We start from the raw sequence: 21,624 nt of genomic DNA, 5'->3' as shown, positions 1-21,624 counted from the left end.
ACAGTCTGTTTGGAATTCTGTATCCCTCTCTCTCTGCTCTTTCCCCACTCACACTTTCTATCTCTCTCTCAAAAATAAATAAATAGGGGTGCCTGGGTGGCTCAGTCAGTTAAGCGTCCAACTTCGGCTCAGGTCATGATCTCATAGTTTGTGGGTTCAAGCCCCATATCAGGCTCTGTGTTGACAACTCTGTGCCTGGAGCCTGCTTCAGATTCTATATCTCCCTCTCTCTCTGCTCCTCCCCTGCTTGCATGCATGCACACACGTGCTTTCTCTCCCTCTCAAAAATAAACATTAAAAAATTTGTTTTAAATAAATAAACATTTAAAAAATAAAAAATAAATCTTCTATGAACATTTGTGCATAAGTCCTTATGTGGATGTATGGTTTCTTTTCTCTTATGTTAATATCTAGGACTTAAATGAATCATGTGCTAGGTGTATATTTAGCTTATTAAGAAACTGCCAGATTGCTTTCCAAAGTGATTTCAGCATTTTACATTCCTACCAACAGTGTGTGAGAGTTCCTGTTTCACCTCCTCAACAATGCTTAGTAATCTTTTTAATTTTAGTCGTTCTGATTGTTGCAAATGACATCTCATTGTGAATTTAACTGTATCTCCCTAATGACTAATGATGTTGAGCATCTTTTCATGTGCCTATTTGTCATTGATAGAGCTTCTTTGATGATGTGTCTATTAAAATATTTTGCCCATTTTCATAATAAGCTATTTGTTTTCTTATAGTTAAGTTTTGAGAGTCCTTTACACATTCCAGGTACAAGTCTTTTATTAGATACATATTTTGTAAATACTTTCTCCCAGCCTGTGGCTTGTCTTTTCATTCTCTTCACAGTTTCATTTGAAGAACAGAAAATTTTTAATTTTGATCAAGTCTTTTTTATGATTCTTTTGTGTCATATTTAGGAAATATGCCTAATCCAAGGTCACAAAGGTTCTTATATAGAGATCTGTGTTCCATTTTGAGTTCATTCTTGTGTATGGTGTAAGGCATGCATCAAAGATTTTTGTTTCATTTTTGTTTTCACATGTGAATATCCAGTTATTCTAGCACCATCTGTTGAACAGATGAATTGCCTGTGCAATTTTGTCAATGGTAAATTGTTTATATAAGTGGGGTTCATTTCTGGACTCTCCATTCTGTTCCATTGACCTATTTGTCTATCTTGACAACAATACCAAACTGCCTTGCTAAATACCTAGCTTTACAACAGATCTTGATGAAAAGTCACATTTGGCCTCTAACTTTGTTCTTCTTTTACAAAGTCATTTTGGGTACTCCAGGTTCTTTACATTTTCATATGAATTTTAGAAACAGATTGTCAATTTCTACAAAAACAAAAAAACAACAAACAACAACAAACAACAAAAACCATGATTGGGAAGGCTTTAAATATATACACCAATGTGGGAGAAACGACATTTTAACAGTGTTGAGTCTTATAACCCATGCACCTGGTACATGTTTATGTCTCCTTTCTCTCAGCTCCTTTGTAGTTTTAATTATGTAAGTCACATTCATTTTTTGGCAGATATATTCCTATTTCATATTTTTGATGCTGTTGTACATAGTATTATTTTAACTTCAATTTGATTATCCATTGTTAATATATAGAAATGTAATTTTGGTATAGTGTTCTTGTGTCCTGCAACCTTGTTAAATTTATTTATTCTAGGAGATTTTTCCTGCATGTTCCATCAGATCTACATAGATGATAATAGAGATATACCATCTGTGGGTAAAGGCAGTTTTACTTCTTCCTTTCTGATTTGGTTGGCATTTATTTCTTTTTCTTAATTGATTGCACTGACTGAAACCTCCAGTACAATGTTAAATAGAAATGTTGAGAGTGAATCCCCTTGTTTTGTGTCTGATCTTAGGGAGAGAGCATTCAGTCTTTCACCAATAACTCCAAGTTAACTGTAGGTTTCTCATAGATGCCCTATATCAGATTGAGAAATTACAATTCTATTCCTACTCTGCTAAGATTTTTTTTTTATTAGAAAATTATATATTAGATTTTTGTCAAGTTCTTTTTGGGTGTTGATCAAGATGGTCATGCAGTGTTTCTTCTTTTAGGTTATTAGTATTATGAATTACATTGGCTGCTTTGTGAGTGTTAAACCAATTTTGTATTCCTGAGATATACTGTACTTGGTCATGATGTATTTTCTCTTTTACATATTACCAGGTTTAATTTGCTAAAATTTGAATTTTTGCATCTATGTTCCTGAGGGATGGATATTGATCTGCAGTTTTCTTGTCTTGTATTTGTCTTGTTTTGGCATCAGGGTCTCCTAGAATGAGTTAGGAAATATTCTCTTTTTTCAATTTTCTTGAAGAAGTTGCATGAAATTGCTATTATATCTTCCTTAAATATTTGATATAATTCACTAATGAAGTCATTTGGGTCTGGAGTTGTTTGGGTTTTTTTTTTTTTTGGTTTTTGTCTTTGGAAGGTTTTTAAAAAACAAATTCAGTTTCATTAATAGATATAGGGCTATTCAAACTATATCTTCCTGCATGAGCTTTAGTATTTTGTGTGTTTAGAGGAATTTGTCCATTCATCTAAGTTGTCAAATGTATTGGCATAAGATGTTCATAATATTCCCATAGTAAATTTATATTTGTTGGGACCTCTGGGTGGCTCAGTCGGTTAAGCATCTAACTTCAGCTCGAGTCATGATCTCACAGTCTATGAGTTTGAGCCCCAGGCCAGGCTCTCTGCTAACAACTCAGAGCCTGGAACCTGCTTCGGATTCTGTGTCTCCCTCTGTCTCTGCCCCTCCCTCACTCATGCTCTGTCTCTCTCTCTCTCTCAAAAATAAACAAATATTTTTTTAAAGTTTTTTTTTTTAATGTTTATTTTTGAGACAGAGAGAGAGAGAGAGAGAGAGAGAGGGAGCGCGAGGGGAAGGGGAGACAGAGAAAGGGAGACTTAGAATCTGAAGCAGGGTCCAGGCTTATTAGCACAGAGCCCCATGTGGGGCTCGAACTCACAAACTGCGAGATCATGACCTGAGCTGAAGTCGGACGCTTTACCGACTGAGCCACCCAGGCACCCCTAATAAACAACTATTTTTTAAAAAACTAATACTTGTAGAATCTGTAGTGATGTCATCTCTCTCATTCCTGATATTGGTGATTTGTGTCTTCTTTCCTTTTTTCATAATTAGTCAGGATAGAGATTTATCAATGTGATTGGTCTCAAAGAACCATATTTTGTTTTCATAGATTTTTTTCCTATTGTTTTTCTATGTTTATTTCATTGATGTGAGGTTAGCTTTATTATTTATTTTATTAATTCTTTTCTTCTGTTTACCTTGAGTTTAATTTGCTCTTTTTTTCAAGTCACTGAAGGTGAAAGCTAAGATTATGACCTTGAGAACATTCTACTTTTCTTATATAGGCATTTAATATTATAAATTCTCCATAAGGACTGCTTTAGTGGCATTCTCAAATTCTTATATGTTGTGTTTATATTCTTTGAGTTAAAGCTACTTTCAGATTTCTTCTTTGATTCCTTCTTTGAACCATGGTTGGGGTTTTTTTAGAAGTGTGTTATTTAGTTTCCAAATATTTGAACATTTTCCAGATATCTTTGTATTATTGATGTAAGATTTAATCCTGTTGTAGTCATAGAATATATTTTCTATGTCTTGAATCCTTATAAATATATTGAAACTTGTTTTACGACCCAGAATAGAATCTGTCTTAGTGTCCATGTGCACTTGAAAAGAATGTGTATTCTGCTCTTCTTAAGTATAGTGTTCTAGTAAATGTCAAACCAAGTTAGTTGATGATGTAGTTCAAGTCTTATGTATCCTTAACTGATTTTCTGCCTCGTGGTATATCAACTATTAAGAGCAAGGTACTGAAATCTCAGACTATAATTGAGAATTTGTCTATTTCTCCTTGCATTTCCATCAGTTTGGAGTCCCATATTTTGAAACTGTTATTAAGTGTATAAACTCTTGGAATAATTATATCCTCTTGACTAATTGGCCTTCTATAATTATGAAATGACCTTCTTTATGATAATATTCTTTGCTGTACAATTTACTTTGATATTAATGTAGACAATCCAAGTTTGTTTTTGTCTAATTTTAGTGTATTATGTTCCATAATTTTATCTTTTTTTTAATGTTTATTTATTTTTGAGAGAGAGAAGGACAAAGCACAATGGGGGAGGGGCAGAGAGAGAGGGAGACACAGAACCCAAAGCAGGCTCCAGTCTCTGAGCTGTCAGAGCCTGACACAGGGTTCAGACCCACAAACCGTGAGATCATGACCCAAGTCAAAGACGGACTCTTAGCCGGCTGAGCCACTCAGGCGCCCCCATAATTTTATCTTCAGTCTAATTGTCTTTCTCTAGTTGAGGTGAATTTCTTGTCGGCAACATACAGTTGGGTTAGATTTAAGTCTGTCATCTTGCTATTTTCTGTTTGTCCCATTTTTTCTTTGTTCCCTTTTCCCTCCTTTTTATCATTTCTACTGGATTGTTTTTATGTGTCTTTTTATCTCCTTTGTTGGCTTATTACCTATAATTCTCTATTTTGTTATTTTAATGGTGTCTTAGGGTTTATACTATACACCTTTGACTTCGTCTACCTTCAGTTAATATTATACCACTCCACATATAGTATAAGAACTTCACAATGTCATTCCTTCCTTCCTAGCCTTTATGCTTCTGTTGTCATACATTTCACTTATACATATGTTATAAGCCCCACAGAACATTATTATTTTTTTGTTTAAAAAGTTGGTTTAAATATTTTCTTTATTTAAAAGAGATTTAAATAATATGAAAATAGTCTTATCATATTTGCCCCTGTAAACATCATTCCCATTGTCCTTTATTCCTTTGTGTAGATCTAGATTTCCATTTGCTATCATTTTCCTTCCCTCTGAAAGACTTCCTTTAATAATTCGTGGAGAACACTGGAGTGCAAATCTGCTGATGATTAATTCTTTCAGTTTTTGGTTTTGAAAGATATTTTCACTGTTGCAGAATTCTACCTTGACAACTTTTTTCTTTACATACTTTAAGTATGTTGTTTCACTTTCTTCTCATGTGTCTTTTTTTCCTCCAAGAAATCTGTCATTCGTATCTTTATTTTTTCATACTAATATGGTTTTTTTCCTACATCTAAGATTTTTCACTTTACCTTGGTTTTGGTGTGTGTTGGTGTAGTTTTCTCTGTTTCTTGTGTTTAGTGTTCGTTGAATTCTTAGATCTCTAGCTTTTTAGTTTTTCAAAAATTTGGGAAATTTAGGGCTGTTATTTCTTCAAATATTCTTTCTGTCCCTGCTACAATCTGCTTTCCTATAAGGAGTCAATTTTTTTTTTTTTTTTTTAATTTTTTTTTTTCAACGTTTTTTATTTATTTTTGGGACAGAGAGAGACAGAGCATGAACGGGGGAGGGGCAGAGAGAGAGGGAGACACAGAATCGGAAACAGGCTCCAGGCTCCGAGCTGTCAGCACAGAGCCCGACACGGGGCTCAAACTCACGGACCGCGAGATCGTGACCTGGCTGAAGTCGGCCGCTTAACCGACTGCGCCACCCAGGCGCCCCAAGGAGTCAATTTTTTTAGATGGTTTCTATTCCTATGTGTACAAGTTCAGTCATCTTTTCATCTGTAATATCTAATCTGTCATTAATCCCATGTAGTGTATTTTTCATTTCACATATAATTTTCACATCTAGAAGTTCAATTTGTTTTTTTTATATATATCTTCCCTGTCTCTACTTAACTGTTTAAACATGTAAAATACAATTATAAAAACTGTTCTTCTCTACTAACTTAACATCTGTGTCAGTTCTGGGTTTTGATTGATTATTCTTCTCATTATGGCCCATGTTTTCCTGACCTTTCACATACCTAGTAATCTTTAATTGGGTGTCAGACTTTGTGAATTTTACCTTGTTGCATGCTACCTGTTTTTGTATTCCTATACATCCTTTAGTTTTGTCTTCTGGTACAATTAAGTTACTCAGAAACAGATTGATCCTTTTAGATCTTATTTTTATGCTTTATTAGGTGGGTCTAAGCAGTGCTCAGTCTAGGGGTTTTACTGAAGCAAAACTCTTCTGAGTGCTTTACCCAATGCATCATGAATTATGAGTTTTCCAGGTTGGTTGGTGGGAGCAGGCACTGCCAGCCCCGTGTGAATGCCAGACCCTGTTCCTTTCAATATTTCTAGAGGATTCTTTCTCCAGATTCAAGTATTTTTCTTATACACATGCTGATCATTATTCTCTCCCCATATTTGTAAGGATCCCTCTGTTAATCTCCAGGATCCTCTCTCTGTGCATCTCTATCCTCTCCGGTAATCTCTCCTTTGAACTCTAGCTCCCTTGTTCTCCCCAGATCCTCAGCTCTATTTCCTCAACTGAGAGTCCACCAGGTTACTTCTGGGTTTCCGCTCCCTGCATGTCCTGGAAACTTTCTCAAAGCAATAAGCTGGGGCAATCATGGGCCTCACTTTGTTTCTTTTTCCCATTGATCAGATCTGATATCCTGTCTCTTGGAAATGATTATTCCATAGCTTTTTTTTGGTCTGTGTGGGGGTTTTTTTGTTTGTTTTTTGTTTTTGTGTGTTTGTTGGTTGGCTGGTTATTTCAGGCAAGAGAATAAATCTGATCCCTATTACTCCATTTTGGCCAGAAGTGAAAGTTTAATAAATCATTTTTTTCCTCCTTCAAGGTCAGCTGGTGTTCAGGTGATCTAATCTGGGTTCTGAGTTGTTTGGGCTTGGCTGATTTCCTTTGTCTATACTTATATATATAATATATATGTTGTGTTTATATTCATTCAGTTAAAGCTACTTTCAAATTTCTTTTTTGATTTCTTCTTTGAACCACAGTTGGGTTCAATATATATACATACATGTATGTATATATATACATGCACATATGTATATATATGTGCACGTATGTATATATACATGTGTGTATGTATATATACATGCACGTATGTATATGTGTATGTATATATACATACGTGCATGTATATATACATATGTATGTATATATACATATACATATATGTATGTATCTATATCATTTATGTACATATATATAAATGAATGAGGAATGTTTGGTTTAGCTTAAAGTGTGGAAATCAGCCTGAAAGTTTTACAGAGAAGTTAGTAGTAGCTATTGAGATCGTTTTGGATGAAATGCTACTAATTTCAAAGAAGTCATGGGTAAAGTGTTGAAATTTTCTTAGACCTAGCATCAATTTGTAGGGAAAGTGTGTATTTATAAAAGTAACTATGGAAATTATCATTTAACACCTTTGTTTTCTTATTTAAAAATTAGAGGACAATGTATATAAAAATATGCAAGAATCAAAGGAAACCCACATATCCAATCATCTGGATGAAATTGTTGCTGCTGTCAGCATTACACCTAGAAAGAAGATCCAAAACAAGCTGCCTCAGACAGCACTATTCCAGCCTCCTCGAGAGAAACTCCACTTCTGTGAAGAGAAAGCGAAGTCTTATTCTAGCAGTCACGAAGTAAGGATCCTTCATTTTCTACACCTGTGCTCTGATAATGAATGAGCGTCTAGGCTATATTTCTACCCTCTGGTACAAGAGAGTATATAGAGGATGAGTGGGTGTAGCCCCTCGGGGCTCCAAGCACATCACTTGGTACAGTCAACATTGTATTTGCTGAATGAATGCACAAATGAACAAACAAGTCTATCCTGACCTCTGGCAAGTGTGTACTAGACCACTGGGTTGTAGGTTTGATCTACTGCCATCTTTTTCCATCAGTGAATAAACATTTATTGAGCTCCCCCTAGTGCCAGGTCTAGGCACGGGAATATAACAAAGCAGACAAAGCTTCTCTTGATCTTGTTTTCTGAAAGTTTTACTCATTCATTTGCTTATTCCATATGCATTTTTCTGCCACAACTTAGGTGTTGGGCCCTGTTTGTCCATTTATTTCACAGATATCTATTGTATACCTAATATATGCCAGGTGCTGTGCAGGTGCTGGGGGCACGGATGGGAAAGCTAGCCTTTGCCTTGGAGGGACTCATGGTTTGATTGGGATGATAGGCAGGGGGACAGACAATGGTAGTCAGTGTGATAAGTTCTGTGATGGACTCAAGTTTGGGTGAAATAGATGCAAAATGTAGAGGAAGGGGGAGGCAGTGGGCACAGAGGTGGTGAAAGGAGATCAGTTAAGGCATGCTTCTTGGGATGGGAGTGACTTGGCCTGCACTGATAACAGTGCTTAGGAGTTGGCCAGGTAAGAGAGAAGATGATAGTGTTCTGGGCAGGGGTAGCAGATATAGAATAGTATTCTGTATAGTATAGTATAGTATTATTAGCTATAGTCATAATGTTGTATGTTATATCCCCAGGACTTATTTATTTTATAACTAAAAGTTTGTACTTTTTGACTGCCTTCACCCTTTTTACACACCCCCAACCCTGTAGCAACCACCTGTCTGTTCTCTATATCTATGAAGCTTTTCATTGTTGTTTTTTAAGATTCCACATATAAGTAAGATCATACAGTGTTTGTTTTTGTCTGATTTATTTCCTTAGCATAATGCCTCGAGTCTATCCATGTTGTCACAACTGGCAGAATTCCCTTACTTTTTACAGTTGACTAATATTCCATTATATATATGTATCATATTTTCTTTATTTATTCACCCATCCGTGGACACTTAAGTTGCTTCCATAGGATTCAGGCTTTAGTGACATAGCGCAGGAAATGAGGTTGGATTATGGAAGGAGCTGGGGCCCAGAGGGTGTTCAATGCCCAGAGAAGGAGTTTAGATTTCCTCCTAAAGGTATTAGAAACTCTCCTAGGATGATAAGTAGGAGTGTCACAAGCAGATTTGAGCGTCTGGAATGATCACTCACATAGCTGAGTGGAGGAAGGGTGAGAAGGGAGCAAAATTGGAGGAGGAAGCCCAGTTCAGAAGATATTTGTAATAATACCAGCAAGGAATTAGAAGAGCCTGAACTACATGTAGCAGGGACAGTAAAGATGCTAAGATCTTCTGGCAGGAATTTGGAAATGTGAATCAGGAAGACCTGGTGACTGAGGGGATGTAGGGGTTGTAGAGGCAAGAGTGAATCAGAGTGGATGTATACAATTCATGACTTAGGTCTCAGCCAACTTGGGTGACTAGAGGCTTGCCAGACCCTTTGCCATTAAATGAATACAGGCGGAAGAGCAGGATTATGAGAGGAGGCATGAATTTGGTCTTGAATGTGTACTTATTCATTATGCAACAGATCAGTATGCACTATGTGCCAGGCTGTGTGCTAGGTAGGCACTGGGCTGGCAGCCTTTCTCAACCAGAGTCCTGCAAGAGAATTAAGCCTTAATGCCCTAAGGCATTCAATGTGTATAAAGAATTAGCTTCTCTTCTATGGGTCTCGGATGGCACTAAATTATTTTCTGTGTTCTGCAGTTCAGTTTGAGGCACCCCTGGATACCGTGGTGAACAACGCAGGCAGGTTGCATGGCCTCATGGAGCTGAGGGGCAGTCTGCATTGCAAATACACTAGCAAGCCAGAGACTATGTCAAGTGCTATTGAGGAAAGAGTGGGCCTGTCTATGAACAGGTGATGTAAGAGCTGAGACCTTGGGAAGTGAAGGAGCCAGCTTGGAGGAGTTAAGGGAAAAGAGTTCTAAGGAGAGGAAACAGCACATGTAAAATCTATGAGGTGGGCACAAGCGAGACATGTTTGAAGCGAAAAAGGAAGCTACAGACTGATGTGAAATGCAGTTGCAGAGGCAGACAGTTCACTTAGGACCTTGCAGGTCTCCAACTAAGGGCCGTGCGAGCCCTTAAAAGTGTTTTCTGGAAAGTATTAACATGAAGTAATCTGCTTTTTAAAATAACCTTTTGTTGGCATTTTTTTACTTTAAAATACTTTCAGACTTACAGAAAAGTTACAAGACTCACCAGTTGCTAACATTTGCTTTATTTCTGTGTGTGTATGTCATTATTTTTGTCAATTATCTCAGAGTAAATTACAGATATTATAGATTTACCCCTAACTATCTTAGAGGATACTCCTACATACCCACAGGATCATGATTAAAATCAAGAAACTGGAGGAGCACTGGGTGTTGAATAGAAACCAATTTGACAATAAATTTCATATTAAAAAAATAAAATTAAATTAAGAAACTAATATTGGTATAACATTATTACCTAATCTGCTAACCTTATCCATATTTCTTGAATTATCTCAATAGCGTCTTTGGCAGAAAAAAAATCAGACAGATCCATGCTCTGCTCTATTAATTCACATAGAATATAGTTGTGAAGTGTCTTTAGCCTTCTTTAATCTACTAGAACTATTCCTTGGCCTGCCTTTGTCTTTCATGATCTTGATATTTTTGAAAAACTTACTGTGTTAGTCTGCTCTGGCTGCCACAATACAACACCACAGACTGGGTGACTGAAGGAAGTTTAAGAGCAAGGTTCCAGCAGGGTCTGTGTCTGGTGAGAGCTCTCCCCTTGGGCTGTAGATGGCTGCCTTCTCCTGCTGTGTGCTCACATGGCCTCTTTGTGTTGGGGGGCAGTGGTAAAGAAGGGGGAGAGAAAGGTGACGCTTCTTATAAGGACAGTAATCCTGTTGGATCAGGGCCCCACCTTTATGACCTCATTTAACTTCAATTACTTCCTTAGAGGACTGTCTCTAAATGCCACACTGGGGGTTAGAGCCTCAACATATGAATTTGGAGGGACACAAATATGCAGTCCTTCACAAGTACACTCCAATTATTCTGTACAGTATCTCTCAATTTGCTTTTTTCATGTGTGTCCTCATGATTAGGTACAGGTTGTCCATTCTGGGCCAGAATTCCACAGACAAGACCTAGGGGTCTTTTTTAGTGATTCACAGCAGGACGCATATGGTGTCCTTTTGTCTCCTTACCGTGATGCTAACTTTGATCACTTGGTCCAGGTGCTGTCTGGCAGGCTTCTTCTCTATGGAATCACTATTCTTCCCTTTGTAACTAATAAGTATCTTGTGGGAAGATTCAGCAAAACTGTGTGTGTGTCCTTTTCCTCATTAAAATGTCACCCCCTAGTTTTAGCATCCATTAATGATTCTCACTTGAATCAGTTATTACTACGATGTTTGCCAAATGGCAAATTCTCTGACCTCAGCATTCTTTCAATATTTATTTGGCATTTCTATAAGGAAGAGTGTTCCTTCTTTACACTCTATTATTCACTCATTTATATAAGTTATGGGCTCAGGAAATTGCTTTTGAAATGTATTACCATCTATTATAATCGTCAAAACATGAATTGTTTCATATTTGCCGGTATTTGCCCCTTCACACTGGCTCGCACCTCCTCGATACATCCCCATTGATCTTTACTCATTTCAGGCACAGCAAGATTTTTCAGATTCATCTTATACTTTCCCTGCTCCAGCTGTGGATTCTTAGCAAAGAATAGTGTTTAGACACCAAGATTTGGGTATTAAAAACTCATTTTTATTTTTTTATTTAAAAAAATTCTTTTTTGAACATTTATTTATTTTTGAGAGAAAGAGACAAAGTGTGAGCAGAAGAGGGACAGAGAGAAAGGGAGACACAGAATGAGAAGCAGTCTCCAGGCTCTGAGCTGTCAGCACAGAGCCTGACGCGGGGCTCGAACTCACAAGCAGTGAGACCATGACCTGAGCTGAAGTTGGATGCTTAACTGAGCCACTCAGGCACCCCAAAAAACTCATTATTAAATATATATATGGCCAGACCTACTGATCATCAGAGCTGCATATTTTAATGTTAAGGAGTTAAAGAAGTTTCAGGTGGCCCAAGAATGGTTTTGTGAAAAGAACTCTGGACTTGGCCTCAGGGAGCTGAATTTTAAGTCTCGACTCTACCATTTGGTGATAAATCCTTTCATCTCTCCAGATTTACATTTCTTCTTTAAATTAAAGGGATCAAATTATATTATTTCCAAGGCACATCCCAGTTATGAAATTGTCTGCCTACTTATACTTCTCTTCTGTCTGCCTCCTCCCCATGCCTGTTGGATGAAGCCACTGGAACTGGCAGAATAAAGATCAGAAAGCCAAAGGGATATTTGGAATGTGCATTCTAGCAAGTAAAAAGGTTGAGGGAGGGCAGGCTGCTCTTCTGTACCCCAGTTGCAGGTAGTGAGGACCCAGGCTACGATTGAGGGGCCTGACTTTCAGTCTACATAGCCCTCTTCTTAGAAATCTGTGGTTGGGATAGATTCATTGTCAGATCAGGTCCTCTCTCTTTTTGCTAGACTGTCCGTCTAGACTCCCAAGTGTTTTCATCATTTCTTTCTTTTTTCTTCACTGTATTCACTTGCTATGTCTCCAAGGAAGCCATTCCCTAAACTCCCAGCTTTAGCTGGACTCTATCTACAAAGAGACAATCCACTGCCAAGATGGCTCCCTCCTCTGATTGACTAATTGGGGTCAGCTATTGGTACCTTTCTACAAGGGCCTCTCTTTAGGCTTCCTCATAGCATGGTGGTTAGGTTATCAGTTTCCTAGGGCTGCTGTAGCAGAATACCTCAGATGAGGTGGCTTAAACATCAGAAGTTTATTTTCTCCAAGTTCTGGAGGCTACAAGTCCAAGATCAAAATGTTGGCAGGGTTGATGTCATTTGGAGGCTTAGCTTGAATACGGTGCCCTCTCCCCATGTCCTCACAATTTTTTTTCTTTCTGCGTGCCCATCCCTGGTATTTCTTCCTCTTCTTATAAGGACATCAGTCATGTTGGGTTAGGGCTCTACCCTAACGGCCTCATTTTAACTTACCTCTTTAAAGACCTTCTCTCCATATACTGTCACATTTTAAAGTGCTTGGGCCTCCAAAATTTGAGTTTAAGGGGCAGTGGGGACACAACTCATCCCACAATTGTGTTCTGTTTCTAAGAAGAAACAGAAAACGGAAGCAGCCAGTTCCTTAAGACCTGGGCCCCCAAACTGGCACTGCATCATCCCATCCATATTCTATCAGCCAGTTATAAAGCCCAGATTCAAAGGGAAGGAGACAGAGATCCCCTATCTCTGGATGGAAAGAGTCAAAGGATTTTGGAGCTATATTTTAAAACTACCAGCCTTGCTTTGAGTGTATTGCTGCTCCGAGCTGACCTGAGCTGGACATACCAGCTCCCTGTTCTCTTGGTCCAGACACTGAACATAAATGGACTTCTCACTGCTTTAATGAAATCTGTTTGTCAGTTGCCAACCTCATTTGCTATGCTAACCCTAGGCTGCTAAGAAAGGTATTTGAATGGAGAACCAGAGAGCCTTATTTGAAAACTGGTACCACTTGCCCCCTGGTGCTTGAATGTGTAGTAGCTGTTCATAGATGGGCAGCGAAAGCCTAGGGAATGGTTAGATGTCTGCTCTACTTTTTCTATTTCTTCTTTATTTGTTATCTTTCTCATAAGGTACTAAAAGTTTAAATGTTTTATCCATTTAAATATACTATAAAGTTTACTCATTTCTGTCAGGTATTGTCTATTTCACCCTAATAGATGAACTGCCCATGGCCCAAAACAGATCTTTGTCTATTTTCTTCTCTGATGTATCCCTGGCACCTAGTAGGTACTCAGGAAATATACACTGAATGGACAAAAAATGCTAGTTGACTTTGTGCTTTGTGACTCTGTGTTTTCAAGTCATCTAGCTCGTAAGCCCATTTTCTGTCCGTCACAGTATGAACAGGCTGTCCGCGAGCTTGTACGCTGCATGGCGCTGACGAGAATTTGCTATGGTGACTCACACTGGAAACTAGCAGAGGCACATGTTAATCTGGCCCAAGGCTACCTCCAGCTGAAAGGTGAGTTCATCTCCAATGGTGGCGGGAGGGGGAGAGGTAACAATCCATGGGTTTCTGCTCTTTCGTGCAAATGTGACTCACGTAACTAGAAGGATTCAGTTTTCTTGAATATTCTCCTCTCCACCCATTGAGTAGCCATCTTATTTCAGAAAGAGTGAATGAGATTTTTTAATATAATATATAAAAAAGACAAGGAAGATTTTAGCCCTTTGGAGGGCTTTGGAGAGCCCTTTATTTATGATCTTAAAAGTAGGGTTCTTGGGAGAGAATTGTTAGCTTTGAAGGTATTGCAGAAGGGGCCCAAGGCATGGAGCATGGGCCTACAATGGGATCCATTCACATTTGTTTTGATGGAGAATTTCTTGCCTGTAAGCAACACCCCTCCCCCCAAAAAAAACATAAATAAGAGATGAAATCAAGCCAGCAGTAAACAAAAGTTCATGTATTGGCTCATACAACTTGAAAACGCAAGGGTAAAACTTGCTGTAGACAACCAGGTGTCTACACAGGTTAAACCAGGTGTTCAACCAATGTCATCAGATTTGTGTTTCTCTCTTAATCTACCCCTTGGCTCTGTTTTTCTCTGCATGGACTTTGTTCTTACCCAGGCTTTGCCCATCTGGCAGCAGCAAGGCTTGCAGAAGTTTTATTTAGACTTCCTTCATCAGCATTCCCAGGGAAAAAAAAAAGAATGTCTTTTCACCAAAATCTCAGGAGTTGGGGGTTCTATTGGGGCTGACTTGGATGGTAGGTCAAAGGCAAGGAATAGTCAGATGATAGATCTGCCTTTTGGCTCCACTAGATCCTGGAGGACAGGCTGACCTTGGCTAAATCACATGGATTGGGTATACAGGGGCTGGGCATTCTCAGAAGGAAATGAAGGAAGGAGGAATGGATGCAGGGAAGGCAAAAAACAACAGGATATCATGTCTTCTCCTTCTCCTTCACCCAGGACGAGGTGTACAAGAGTACATCTCTGTACTCCCTTTCTTCAAAGTGATGATAATGATGGTGGTACTAACTTCCCAGGATGGATCCAGTGAATAAATAAAATAACGAAGTGGAAAACAACACAGTGCTAAGCACAGAATTGCCACCCAATGAATTTGGTCAAATCTGATTATTAACTGGTCCCACTTGTTAGATCAAAGATTTTTAGAGCCAGAGGGGACCCTGGAGATCACCTAGTTCAAACCCCAGAACCCCCTCCTATATTTTTAGATCCAGAAGAAACAAATGAGTTGAAACAACTTATCCAATTTATAATGTTAGTAGGGTTTTGGATGCCAGCACCAGTGGCCTGGCATCTGGGATTTCAAATAATGTTTTTCTTCCATAGGCTGCTACCTTTTTGCATGATAGTCTTTCTTTCTCAAGTTAAAGTGAGAGTGGGTACCTGGGTGACTCAATTAAGTGTCTGACTCTTGATTTTGGCTCAGGTCGTGATCTCAAGGTCATGAGAGCCAGCCCCTCATAGGACTCTGTGCTGAGCATGGAGAGTACTTAGGATTCTCTCTCTCCCTCTGTCTCTGCCTTTCTCCTGCTCATGTACTCTCTCTCAAAATAAATAAATAAAATTTTTAAGAAATACAATGCACCACTAACTTTTGTAATATTGCATGTGTAATTGGCACTAAAAAATCACTGTTAGGTTGATTAAATATGTACTTTAAAAAAATTAGACAATCTATAAGAGTTCCCACATGAAGGACATACCTTGGAATTTCTCCATCAGAAAGTATGTTCTTCCATTTTATAGACATCAGAACAGCATTAATTTTGTATTTTGGCAGGTTCTTAGAGATTCTGAGATACACTTTCATATAAGAAAAAAAAAAAAAAGACCAGGGGTGTATAGATGTGGATAGAATGAAGGACATCAGTGTGGGGGGAAATGGTTGGGAGTATGGAGAAGTGAAAAGCCCTGAAACCTAACTGGCAACCCCCCTTGCCACCCTTACTACATATTAATTAAGCCCATGGAAGAACCCTGGAACACAGTGGGGAATTCGTTCTTGGTAGAAATTATTTTCCTTGATGTTGTCCCATGTTGTCATATTAGCCAACAAACTTATAGGAATAAGATTGTAGCACATTAGCCCATTCTGTCATTGGAATTGTATTTGTAAAGTGTTTTTAGATATCATTGTATTTTTATTATGTTAAAATAACCCTCTAAAGTTATGATTATAGATGGATAAGCAGAAGATTCAGAATTTTTAGTATTAAGATTGCTGTCACAGAGCCAGAATGAAAATTCATGAATATCTTATTTCCTGCCCAGAATGCTATAGTCCTTGCATTCCGTTTGTTTTCTTATAATTATTTAGAATATATTTCATATCTGATATTGGTGAGGTTTCAAAATTGTTCAATTCCCGCTTATGCTGTTTAATTTCTAGAAAGACCATTTGGGGGAGATTTATCTTGAGTACTAGGTGTAAGCCACTGCTTTGTTTTTACAGTCAGGACAATATTTCATGCTGCCCTGATATATCTCTATGTGTCACTTGACAGTCTGTGGAGGAGACCTAATTTTATTTCCTGGCCATAGATCATTATGGTCATGTGCCCTGCTGACATGAAAGAGAAACTGAGACCTCTTTTCCTTTGTCCACAGGACTGTCCCTGCAAGCAAAACAACATGCAGAAAAAGCCAAAGAAATCCTCACCAACTCCATCGTGCCTCCCTATAACGACAATACAGATGTTTTCAAGTGTTCAATTGAGCTATTCCATACCATGGGGAGAGCCTTACTCTCCCTTCAAAAGTATCCTTTTGCTTCTAATATTTACACGTAGAAATGCCATTCATAATGCCTACGTTTAATTTTTCAAGGCCAAATCAAAAGCTGACAGATGACTCGGAAAGGGTGATGGGAAGTTTAAGAGCCAAGGATGTCCCAAGAACTGGGGTCCCAGAATCTAGAACTATGTGTGACGTTTCCTGAACACAACTCAGGTTTAAAGAAGCTTCCGAGAATTTGACAAAGGCAGAGACACTTGCAAAGGAGCTGCTGCAGTGTGGAAGGATTGTAAAGGAGGAATGGATAGAAATTCAAGCACGGATCAAATTGTCATTTGCACAGTAAGTTTCCGGTTTAGGATGTTTTGAATACATGATGGCAGGAGGTTCTGGCAGAGAACCCTCCTGCTTTCAGGCAGAAGGAGCTTCTCCCATGATGCTGTGTCCATGGCTTCTCCATGGCCACTGTCCAGAAGCAAAAGAGGACCATGATCATATCAGAGCATCCACAACCAAGGCACATACATCGTTGATGCAATTATATATACATATACATTTACACACATGTAGATAGATAGATAGATAGATAGATAGATAGATAGATAGATAGATGGTGCATTTACATACATGTGATGAAATTATACATTCACTCCTGGGTCCTAGAGTTCTGATGTCACTCCTTTGACTTTCTATTTCTTGCCTGCTCTCCTGAACCCCCTCCTCTGTATTTAAATCACCATATATTTCATACCACAGAGAGGAAGAAGATATTTGTCATACACATAACTGGCAAAGGACTTATACTTAGAATCTGTAAAAAAAAAAAACTCCTATATATCAATAAAACAAAGACAGACAACGGAATAGAAAAGCAGGCAAGAGACTTCACACACACACACACACACACACACACACACATGCCCACATAGCTAATAAACATCCTAAATGTTTCATTTCATCAGTCATCAGGGAAATTAAAATTAAAATCAGAAGATACTACTACATCTCCACTAGAATGGCTAATTTTTTAAAAGGACTGATAATATCAAGTGTTGGTAAGGATGTCATGCTCTTATATGGTTTCTCATATGTTGTAGTTTAGAATGTATTTGGTATGACTACTTTAGAAAATGGTTTGGCTTCATCTTCTAAAGTTGAATATTTGCCTACTCTGTGACACAGCAGTATCACTCCTAAATATAACACAAATGCACACATATGTTCATCAAAAGAAATGGCCAAGAATGTCCAAAGCTACGTTATTTATAATAGCCAAGAATTGGAAACAACCCAACTGTTCATCAAAACTACTATAGGGGCGCCTGGGTGGCTCAGTCGGTTAAGCGGCCGACTTCGGCTCAGGTCGTGATCTCGCGGTCTGTGAGTTTGAGCCCCGCATCGGGCTCTGTGCTGACAGCACAGAGCCTGGAGCCTGTTTCGGATTCTGTGTCTCCCTCTCTCTCTGACCTTCCCCTGTTCATGCTCTGTCTCTCTCTGTCTCAAAAATAAATAAACGTTAAAAAAAAAAAAAAAAACTACTATAGATAAATGGGTGATGGGCATTGAGGAAGGCACTTGTTGGGATGAGCACTGGGTGTTGTATGTAAGCCAATTTGACAATAAAATATATATTTTTTAGAAAAGTACAATAGATAGGGGCGCCTGGGTGGCTCAGTTGGTTTAGTGTCCAACGTCATTTCAGGTAGTGATTTCACAGTTTGTGAGTTCGAGCCCCATGTCAGGCTCTATGCTGACAGCTCGAGCCTGGAGCCTGCTTCAGATTCTGGGTCTCCCTCTCTCTCCCCCTCTCCCACTCACACTCTGTCTCTCCTCTTTCTCAAAAATAAATAAACATTAAAACAAAATTTTAAAAAAGTACAATAGATAAAATTGTGATCTGTTCATTCATACAGAGAAAATGATCAAACCGCTCCTTTGCCTAACATCACGGATGACTCTCACAAACATAATGCTTAATGAAAGAAACCAGACCCAAAAGAATTCATACTGTATGATTCCATTTATGTAATGAGAAGAGGAAGGAAGTAATGACTGGGAGTGCCTGGTAGTCCAGAATTTCTTCCTGTCTAGAAGTAGATATTCTGTCTTGTATTGTAAGACAGGAAATAAGCAAGTCAAGGGTCCAATATCGGACATTTATTGCATCTAATGTTACTAGAACTTAATGTCGAGTGGTGTTGCTGCAAAAGAGGGTAAATTATCCTCCGCCAGAATCCGGCACCTCCTCTAAGAATTCTTTCCAAATCAGCAGTACTAAATCTTGCCGGCAGATGGCGCGCCTTGTACACATCTGTGCTGAATATCCAACAAGAATTAGAGTCCATGTTCCCAGCTGGCCTACAAAGTTACTTTGTGTTTAGCTGAGTTGTCTTAAACTTTGCCACTTCTTTACGTCCAGGTTCTCCACAGTGACATAGTCGCTGGAACTTGCATGTTTGAACTGTGTGGTTTTCATTGGATCGCTGTGCTTTGTTTCCTCACTGGATTATGAATGCTTTGCCCAAACGGGTCTGCCTCAGAAATTTGCGGGGCTTTGCTTTCGTACATTTCCGTAGTTACATTCACAACCACAGAGGCCTTTTCTTTTACAAGGTCTTGGTGGTCGAAGGCCAGGATAATTTCTCAGACAGCTCTCGTGGGATTTATGTGCATCTTAAAAGGGCATCTTTCATGTATCCTCTTCCTCCTTCTGCCTCGCCTTTTATGGTGCCCATCAGGCCAAGCCAGTTCTTTTCTCCTCGGGCTGACAGATAAATGCTGCCTGGTGACTCATGCTCTCTGCCTTCTCTCCCTCACTGTGGGCTGAAGCTTTCCCTTCTACCTGCCCTCCTCTGTGCCAGAACTACTCCATTCACTAACTTTTCATTAACTTTGGAGAGTGAATCCAAATCATGCTCCTCTGTGCAGATTTGTTTTTCTAAACGTGATACAGAAACTCAGTGGTGAACATGGGCGAACTCTTCCCCTGTGTTAAGAATTATTTTCTATTGCCGGTTACTGCTGCTGCAGAACGTGTGACCTGTCCAGGCTTTCCCTTGGACTGTGCGACAGGCCATCTTTGGAGTCTTCTTTGGAGCACTTGGCCTGGCATTGCTGTGTTGAACTGGCTCTCAGGTGCACTGTGAAAACTAGAGTATCGACAGGACATTTCCTCTATCTCTAAGGAAGGTGACGTGGTGTAGTCAACAGGGCTTTATTTTTTTAATTTTTTTAAGTTTTTATCTATTTATTTTGAGAGAGACAGACAGCATGAGTTGGGGGGTGGGGGTCAGAGAGAGAGAGAGGGAAAGAGAGAATCCCAAACAGGCTCCACTTTGTACTTTGGTGATAGCCCTTCCTTTCTTGCTTTTAGATCCTCCAGTGCTCAACTCAGTAATCTACAAATCTGTTGCTTTCAGAACTTAGCTTTTTTTTTTTTTTTTTTTTTTTCATTAATACATGACCTGGAGGTCCTTGGTGTCTAAGCTGTATGTCTGTAGATGTGTTTCTTTAAAGAAGTCCCTTCTCGGGGCACCTGGGTGACTCAGTGGGTTAAGTGTCCAACTTCAGCTCAGGTCATGATCTTAAGGCTCATGATTTTGAGCCCCGTGTTGGGCTCTGTGCTGACAGCTCAGAGCCTGGAGCCTGCTTCAGATTCTGTCTCCCTCTCTCTCTCTGCCCCTCCCCACTCTTACTCTGTCTCTCTCTCTAGAAAATAAAATAAATGTTAAAAAAATTTAAAAAAAGAATCACCTTCTCTACATTTATTTTCTGGATATAAAAGCTCTGACAAATGCTCGTGTATTCAGAGCCCTGCCTCTTCCTTTCCTACTCCGGGAAATGCCCTGCTCTTCTCCAGAGGAGAGGTTTCTCCTGGCAGCTCCTTCCATGGGACACTATTTGCCTGGCATGCCTTATGCTTGTTTAACAAAAAGGAAATCATTTACTTTTTTTCTGATTCTCTTCTCTTCTCCATCCTATGTTCCTTTGATTAAAGAAATGCTCTGAACTTACACAACATCTGATTTTTGAAAAGTCAGGGTTTCTTTTAATGCGGAGAAGCAGAAAACCACACAGAACACATTACTACCTTCATATACTTGATCTGCTTTCTGTTTCTTGAATCCCCTACAGCTTTACATTTCAGAGTACCATATTTTTTTTTAATTATTTTTTTTAAAGTTTATTTATTTTTGAGACAGAGAGAGACAGAGCATGAATGGGGGAGGGTCAGAGAGAGAGGGAGACACAGAATCCGAAACAGGCTCCAGGCTCTGAGCTGTCAGCACAGAGCCTGACACGGGGCTCGAACTCACAGACCGCGAGATCGTGACCTGAGCCGAAGTCGGACGCCCAACCGACCAAGCCACCCAGGCGCCCCAGAGTACCATATTTTTGTCTTTCCATTTCTAACACTATATGCCTGTAATACACATTTCCTTAAACAACTACAAATAATACTGAGGATTTTAAATAACCACACCAGCTACTAACGCTTGACCACCTTCCGTGCCAGGCTCTGTCAGAGTGCCGAAGTCCTGTGTGCTGGGTATGCTCAGTAGTCCCATTCTCAAATGAACCACATGGGGCTGAGAGAGGGGAGGTCATTTCCCAGGGTCACACAGCTGGGACTGGCAGAGGAGAGCCAGGTCTACCAAACTCTGGCGTCTGAGCTCCTCCCCGTGGCACAGATCATGTTCCCTAGTGCAAAACGGAGACCTGAGAGTACACTCTGCAGAGCAAAACCTTTGTTGTGTGTGCCAGAGGGTAGAGAGGGAGAGTCTCATGAAAGCCTTTTCTCCCTGTGACTCTAGAAAATCCCACTTGACCTCTTGCAGGATTGATTTGTCCTCAGATTTCGCTTATCAGCAATATTCCCACCGAGACTTGCTGTTCACTGTTGCTCTGTATTCTTGCTAAATTTCAGAGATTTTTTTTAAAAATGTTTATTTTGAGAGAGAGAGAGAGAGAGAGAGAGAACGCACTCGAGCAGGGGTGAGGCAGAGAGAGAATCCCAAGGAGG

At 39.3% G+C, this 21,624-nt stretch overlaps 2 protein-coding genes across 11 annotated transcripts in view; one reads left to right on the top strand and one right to left on the bottom strand.

The window, feature by feature from the left end:
* The window catches only part of LRRC28 (leucine rich repeat containing 28), a 186,561-nt gene extending 175,969 nt beyond the window's left edge, over positions 1-10,592 (bottom strand). The window contains exon 1 of the mRNA XM_058736730.1: positions 10,423-10,592. The gene's annotated coding sequence lies outside the window, so the exon portion shown is untranslated. The remainder of the gene's footprint in view (positions 1-10,422) is intronic.
* The window catches only part of TTC23 (tetratricopeptide repeat domain 23), a 106,266-nt gene that overhangs the window by 16,573 nt on the left and 68,069 nt on the right, over positions 1-21,624 (top strand). For all 10 annotated transcript variants that reach the window (XR_009263906.1, XR_009263905.1, XR_009263907.1 and 7 more), the window contains exons 2-5: positions 7,347-7,546; positions 13,732-13,855; positions 16,476-16,626; positions 16,818-16,943. Coding sequence is in view for 7 of the 10 variants with exons in the window: in XM_058736721.1 (XP_058592704.1) it covers positions 7,347-7,546; positions 13,732-13,855; positions 16,476-16,626; positions 16,818-16,943 (601 nt within the window). In the remaining 3 variants the exon portion in view is untranslated. The remainder of the gene's footprint in view (positions 1-7,346; positions 7,547-13,731; positions 13,856-16,475; positions 16,627-16,817; positions 16,944-21,624) is intronic.

Source organism: Neofelis nebulosa, chromosome 7 (assembly GCF_028018385.1).
Source record: "Neofelis nebulosa isolate mNeoNeb1 chromosome 7, mNeoNeb1.pri, whole genome shotgun sequence".
Classification (NCBI taxonomy): domain Eukaryota; kingdom Metazoa; phylum Chordata; class Mammalia; order Carnivora; family Felidae; genus Neofelis; species Neofelis nebulosa.
Note: the sequence above shows the minus strand (reverse complement) of the source record. Positions and strands in the feature narration are given on the sequence as shown.